Raw genomic sequence first — 7,120 nt, 5'->3', positions numbered from 1 at the left:
GATAGAACAACAGGATATCCTTCAAGATTGAGGGATTGAACAACAAAAGGGTGAATTGATACCAGCTCGACACAAGGTTAACATAAGGGAAGCCATATTGTAGGAAAGAAACCCTATTATAAGTTTGAATGACCTATGATTAACTAACCCAGACATGCTCCGTAGATTTTATGCCCCCTCTCAGCTGCTGTAAGTTGAAAACTTTGTTCTTCTGAGTTCCTTAGGAATGTGACGATCCCTGGGCGGAGAGTCTATGCTGATAGCCGTCACCAATGAGGACTGAAAGATCAGGGTATAGGGCGTTGCTCCAGTCTCTGATGCATATCTAGTAAAACAAAAAACTAGCAGGAACTAAGACCAGATGTCTGCCCCACCTGGAAACCAAGCCCCTATAGAACTGGCTTGTTATCGTGCCCCTTGCTAGCAAGCTGTAATAAAAAATCCTTTCTCTGCTACCACCTTGCCTCTTGACTATTGGCATGTCTTGCGGTGGGCAGAGGACCCGCCCCCCTTGGGCAGTGACACTCCCTTCTCCCGTTATCTCCCTGCTAGGAGCCCCACCCTATTTCCAGCTCCTCAGAGTGGAACTCCCTTTGTTTCCTGGGATGAGGCCTCAGTCCCAGATGGTGAGCCTGTATGAGGGTGGGGTGCTCTGAATGCCAGGCTACTGGTCATTAATAACAGGCTAATGATTCTAGGCCCTCCCTGGTCACGATCCTTCTCTCTGCTTGGAAGGACCTGCTGACTCAGAGGGTCAGAAGGCCAATCCTAGAGGTGTCAGGCAGTAGAACTCAGGAGTCAGTCTTAGAGATTTTAGGTGGAGAGAGATCAGTCCCGGAAGAGAAGGGCCTACAAAGAGAAGAAATCTATGACGTCAACCCTGGGGAAGATTCATACCTATGGGAAGGAGCAATTGCCCTGTGTGGGCTACAGCCCTAGGAAGATTCAGCTGTGGTGCCCAGGAGTCCTGAGGGCCCTGAAGCCCAGAACTGCCCCCAGAGGAGGACCTGTCGACTCTTCCTTCCTCAGCTTCCCACTTGCCCACTAGACTGACTTTGTCTGTTCCTGGGAGGGGGATCTGCAGGTGTTCAGTGTCCACTTGCAGCCCCAAGTCACCTTTCTCAGAGAGAAAAGGTTTGTGAAGGGTCTGGCAGATTGAGGATGGATTGATGAAAAAGAAAGCAAGTACAGCAAAATATTAACCATGGTAGAATCTATGTGGTGAGTATATGGGTGTTCATTGTACAGTTCTTTCAACTTTTCTATATGTTTGGATTTTTTTCATATGAAATATCAGGGGAGAGAGAGAACAAAATTGTCTGGCACATAGTAGACATTCCTAAGTATAAGACATTGGGAGTGTCATGCCTTTCCAGGAGAATTTGTATTTCAGATGCCTGGAGAGGGCAATGTTTATCCCGAAAGATGACAGATTGCAGGTGAGAACACATACAGAAACACCCCAACAAGGGAGGGAGAACCTTAGACCACACCCAGAGGTCATTAGTAACTTTGCCCACCCAAAGCTGCTGGCCCTTCGGTTGGTGACTTTTTCTCAAGTTTATTCTGCCCCTCCTGATATCTGGGCCTTGGCCCAGAGTGGGCCCCACCCTGCCACCTGGAATCCTTGTTGGGGGGGTGGGGCGTGCAGAGCAGGATAAGATGTTCCAGACCCTGCCTGACACCTGACCCTAAGAGGTTGATCATGTTTGCTCAGGAGGTGAGGTTTATATGATAAAGAGCAAAGGGAGGGCTTGGACCTGGTATAAAAGATCTTGAAGTTTCTGGGGGTTTACTTTGCATCTGAAACTGCCAGGTGAGGGGTGACAGAGGCCTGGGCTAAGGGGGGACAGGGGTGCCTGGATTTGAGTTAGAGGGAATTCAGACTGAGCTGAAGAAGAGCCTGCCTGGATTGAGCTGCAGGGGAGACCTGGATGTCAGCTAACTGGGGCATCTGGGTCTGAGCTAGTCTTAGGTGCAAAGATATCTGGGTCTCAGCTGAAGGACTGGGTGCCCCTGGGATGCTCAGGGGGATGGATGTGGCCAGACTTGTGTTAGTGGAGAAAGAATAATGACAACTAGACCAGACAGCTGGGATCTAATATGTTGAGCTGATCTCAACTCCTTCTGAAACTTCTCAGTCTATTCCACCTCCCCTAGAAGTGCTTGGACATCGGCATTTACAGTCACCTGTGTCACCTTCACTTCCCTCCTTGCATCCCTAGAGACACACCTCTAAAATGCTCCTTTCATTCTGATTTGAGACCAGGGTGAAGCTAGGAATTTAAACTACGCCCCCGATGCCCACAAGCCAGGCCAATCTACCACAGGCAGACTTCAGTTAGGTTTTGCTCAGACTCCCGGTTTGGTCAACTCAACCATCTCTATGATTTGGAGATGTCCTCCACTTCTTTAGAAAACTCCTTTCCTGCTTTGTGCCAGGAGGGAACAGGGCTTGACACAGCTTAATCCAGATAGAGGGTTAGGATTGGTCTTCTGGTTTGGGACAGAAGAGGAGGGTTGGCCTAAGCCAGACCAGGGAGAGGTAGGGGGTTAAGGACACAGAAGATAGTATCTTCGAGAACAGGACTAGAGACTATGGACAATCCTTTCTAAGCCCAAGACTAGGTTGCCTAGGACTAGTTGAAGGACCAAGAAGCCTGAGTCTAAACTGGAGGTCAGGGATGCCTGGGTAAATGAAGGCCGGGGGCAAAAGGGTACACCTTCATTTTCTCCTTTCTTCCCACTCCCGCCCCAGGATGTTGACGATGGCTCTTCTTGCCCTTCTTTGTGCATCAGCTTCTGCCAGCGCCAGTAAGTGAGAAGCCAGGAGCCCAGTACTAGGGTCATGGGAAGGCAGCCTCCTGCACCGCTGGTGGCCAAGGCTTTCAGAGGCTGGCTGGGGTTGGTGGGAACTGAGTTGTGGGAGGAATAGGGGTGGTGGGGAGAAACACCTCTCAGGGGATTTCTCCCTCCAATTACTATTTTCTCCTCCAGTTCAGGCTAGGACCTCGTCCTACAATGGAGAGTATGGAGGCAGCGGAGGACAGCGATTCTCTCATTCTGGCAACCAGCTGGATGGACCCATCACTGCCCTCCGTATCCGAGTCAACACATACTTCATTGTGGGGTAAGATTCTTTGAGTGTCTGGGGTTTGGGGTCCCTCTAGGATCTTACTAAATTGGAAAGTTCTCAGTCACTTTGGGTCACATCTGTTTCAATCAACAAGTCCCAGGGATAACATGATATGGAAAAGTTGTCAGAGGACTTGGATTTGAGAGCCACACTGCTACAACCCCCAACATGCATGACCTTGGGTAAATCATATACCATAAACTCTCAGGGGCGTAGAAGTTGTCTAGCTAAGCCCCAATCTGAGGTTTAAATCCCCTCTGGCATCCTCAACCTTTGCTTGATGCCTCTCCCAAGATGTGTATCCTTCTGATCCTGGATCTGCATCTTGGGACAGCATGGACAAGTCTCTTTCCTCATGAGAGCCTTTAAGATGTTTAAAAAACTCTCTTTGCTTCTTTCAGGTAGGGGGTGGGGGCACAGTGGGAGTGTAGATTTCAAGTTCAAGTTCTGACACTTATTGTCTGGGTGACTCTGGGCATGTTGTTTTCCCCCTGTGAGCCTGTTTGTCTGTCAGCAAAATGAGTTGAATTTCCCTGTATGATCTCCAAGGGCTGACCCAACCCTCCCATACTGCAGGACTGGCGGGAAACTTGTCATCCTTCTCACTATTTGAAGGTCTCAGCATGTGGGCCCAGAGGTCCCGAATTCTGATCATCCTACTCAGTGTCTCCCTTCCTTCCCTCCTTACCCTGCCCCTAGTCTCCAGGTGCGCTATGGCAAAGTGTGGAGTGACTATGTGGGCAGCCACCTGGGAGACCTGGAGGAGATCTTTCTGCACCCTGGGGAATCAGTGATCCAGGTGTCAGGCAAGTACAAGAGCTACCTGAGGAAGCTGGTCTTCGTGACTGACAAGGGTCGCTACCTGTCTTTTGGGAAAGACACAGGCACGAGTTTCAACGCTCTCCCCTTGCATCCCAACACCGTGCTACGATTCATCAGTGGCCGAGCTGGCTTGTTCATCAATGCCATCGGCCTGCATTGGGACGTCTACCCCAGTGACTGCAGAAGCTGCTGAATCCCAGCCTTCTCCTAGGCAGGGCACTGCAGTGGGAATGTGAGAATCCCCTTACCGCATGGCTCAATAAAAAAAAAAAGACCTGGCCACAGTTAGTGTGTATGTGGGTGTCTGCAGCTGGGATGTGCCTCCTGACTCTGGGTATGGATGTGCACATCTCATTTCTGGCTATTGGCTGGACATCAATCTGGGGAAGAATGGAAGGGGGAGAGAAGTATAAACGTCCTCGGATTTTCTTCATAATTTATCAAGAGGAATTAAGTTTCTGGCTTGCATCAACTCTCTTTTCAAGGATAGCTCCTGAGAGTGTTTACCCAAACTGGAGTTCCGAGGCTGAGGGTAAGGCCTAGTGGTGGTTTACTGCCCAAACCCCAGATCTTCCACTCTCTAGCCCTTCTCTCCCCTTGGGATAATGCCTCTCCACCAAAAGGCTGTCACCTCACTCTCTTGAGACCTCAACCCACTCGCTGTATGTGGGTGGCCCAGGCCATTGTCCTTTGTTCCTCCCCAGAACCCACTTGACTGCCGAAGTTTAACCTAAGTTTGTGGCAAGGACTCTGCCTATTACCCCAACCTAGTTCCTCCCCATCTTTACCCATAAGCCCTGATGTCCTTGCTTAGCTCTTTCAGAATCGGGGCTCTTTCCTTAGGAAGCCACCACCTCCTCAACAGCTTCTACTCTGCCAATACCATCCTCAAAATAGGAAATTCCAGGGGTGGGGAGAGATTTCCATTGTGGGTTTCCATGAACATAAGGGGTTGGTTAGAGGTCAGAGGAAGCATTAGAGTGACTGGATAGATTCAGCAAGGATATAAAGTTGCTTTGGAAATAATTCTTAGGACTCTAGTTCCCAGTCCTAGAATTTTGACAATTGTTGTGGATTTTTTTTTTTTTTTTTTGGTAGTGATGGTTGGGGATGATGGGATTTACTCATTGCTCCCAAAAGATTTATTCACATCACAGGGATGCCAGAGTCACATTTCTTCCCAATTAGACACAAAGATAAGTTACATACATGTAATTTTATAAAGAAATATTAACATTATAGAAACAAACTCATGCCTAGCCTGTTTTTATAACAATTCCTTTATTTTTCTTAATCAATTCCATAGAATGGAATGTTATGTCACTGTAATTTTTTTTTAATGAGATATAAGTTACATAACATAAAATTCACCCTTTTAAAATGTGCAATTTCAGTGGTTTTCAGTATATTCACAGATTGTGCCACAATCACTGCTTTCTAATTCCAGAATATTTTCATCACCTCAAAAAGAAACTCCATCCCCATTAAGCAGTCACTCCCCATTCTCCTCTCTCCCAGCCCCTGGTAACCATTCATCTAGTTTCTGTCTCTACGGATTTGCCTATTACAGACACTTCATATGGAATCATACAATTATGCGGCCTTTTGTGTCTAGCTTCTTCCATTTTTTAAAATAATTTTATTTATTTATTTTTTTCCCGCCAAAGCCCCAGTAGATAGTTGTATGTCATAGTTGCACATCCCTCTAGTTGCTGTACGTGGGACGCGGCCTCAGCATGGCCGGAGAAGCAGTGTGTCAGTGCATGCCGGTGATCCGAACCCCGGCCCCCACCAGCAGAGCGCGCGCACTTAACCGCTAAGCCACGGGGCTGGCCCTAGGATAGCCTTTAAAGATTTTATTTATTTATTTATTTTTCCCCCAAAGCCCCAGTAGATAGTTGTATGTCATAGCTGCACATCCTTCTAGTTGCTGTATGTGGGATGCGGCCTCAGCATGGCCGGAGAAGCGGTGCATCAGTGTGCGCCCGGGATCCGAACCTGGGCCGCCAGCAGCAGAGCGCGCGCACTTAACCGCTAAGCCAAGGGCCGGCCCATAGGATAGCCTTTAAACCAGTGGTTTTCACACTGTGTCCCGTGAAGGTACTGGCACCTAAGAGGCAGCCACAGCAGAAGAGGAGTAATGATGAGATTCCTGGCTTTTGTCCAGTCTACTTATTATACCTTTGCAGAAGATTTTATTTAAAGAAAATTTTCATTTACTTAAAAAAAAAGTTTTAAATTGCTGAATTGAGCTAATCACACATTTATCAAATATTCCCTGCTAGGGGCTAGGAATATAAAGACTACTGAAGATTTGGTTATTTTTCTCTAGTCAAATAGGATGCTAAAGGAATCCAAGGGAGGGGTAATTTTCTCTAGGAGTGTCAGGGAAGACTTTGTTAAGGAAGGGGTGTGTATGTGTGTGTGTGTATGCATGTGTGTGTGTTTATAGGGGAGCAGTAATGGGCCCAGGACCCAGCTTATGCAGAAATATGAAGGTATGAATACTATAAGTGGGACCCGGCCCGCCCCATGGCATAGCAGTTAAGTGTGCACGCTCCGCTGCTGGTGGCCCGGGGTTCGGATCCCGGGAGCGCACCGATGCACCGCTTGTCAGGCCATGCTGTGGCGGCATCCCATATAAAGTGGAGGAAGATGGGCAAAGATGTTAGCCAAGGGCCACTCTTGCCTCAGCGAAAAAAGAGGAGGATTGGCTTGGATGTTAGCTCAGGGCTGATCTTCCTCACAAAAAAAAAAAAAAGAAAGAAAGAAAAGAAAACTACAAGTGGTTCAGTACACTTAAAATGCAAAGTAAAATCGGGCGAAAGATGAAGCCCCATGGAAAGGCAGGGACCATGAATGTCATGCTAAACTATTTAAACTTTATTTTATGGGCTACAGGAAACCAATAAACCAAAATTTTTCCCAGGAGATTGAAAAGATTTATTAAAAAATCATTTTTCTGATGAAAGTGGGGAAAACAGACTGAAAGTGAAGCAGGATGAGATAAGAAAGTAGTTAAGAGACTAGGTTTAGACCAGAAATGATGAATGTCTGTATAAATGCAGTAATATGAGGGCCGGCCCCGTGGCTTAGCGGTTAAGTGCACGCTCTCCGCTGCTGGCGGCCCGGGTTCGGATCCCGGGCGCGCACCGACACACC

The 7,120-nt window shown here is 47.7% G+C and overlaps 1 protein-coding gene across 1 annotated transcript; it reads left to right on the top strand.

Moving 5' to 3' along the window:
- The first annotated feature begins 696 nt into the window (after window positions 1-696).
- ZG16 (zymogen granule protein 16) lies at window positions 697-4,238 on the top strand. Its single transcript, XM_087449211.1, has 4 exons — window positions 697-1,221; window positions 2,759-2,814; window positions 2,998-3,130; window positions 3,836-4,238. Exons 1-4 carry the CDS (start codon window positions 1,205-1,207, stop codon window positions 4,149-4,151), a joined length of 522 nt encoding a protein of 173 aa, XP_087305337.1. The 5' UTR covers window positions 697-1,204; the 3' UTR covers window positions 4,152-4,238.
- Window positions 4,239-7,120: the final 2,882 nt, after the last annotated feature.

This window comes from Ceratotherium simum, chromosome 26 (assembly GCF_057802395.1).
Source record: "Ceratotherium simum simum isolate JZ-2026a chromosome 26, ASM5780239v1, whole genome shotgun sequence".
Taxonomy (NCBI): domain Eukaryota; kingdom Metazoa; phylum Chordata; class Mammalia; order Perissodactyla; family Rhinocerotidae; genus Ceratotherium; species Ceratotherium simum.
This window is presented reverse-complemented; position numbering and strand designations above follow the sequence as displayed.

What these genes read in the sequence shown, in the direction of transcription:
- ZG16 (XM_087449211.1), top strand. An exon ending in ATCAGCTTCTGCCAGCGCCA is followed by an intron (nt 2,815 to 2,997) that starts GTAAGTGAGAAG and finishes TTTCTCCTCCAG; the next exon opens with TTCAGGCTAGGACCTCGTCC. An exon ending in AACACATACTTCATTGTGGG is followed by an intron (nt 3,131 to 3,835) that starts GTAAGATTCTTT and finishes CCCTGCCCCTAG; the next exon opens with TCTCCAGGTGCGCTATGGCA.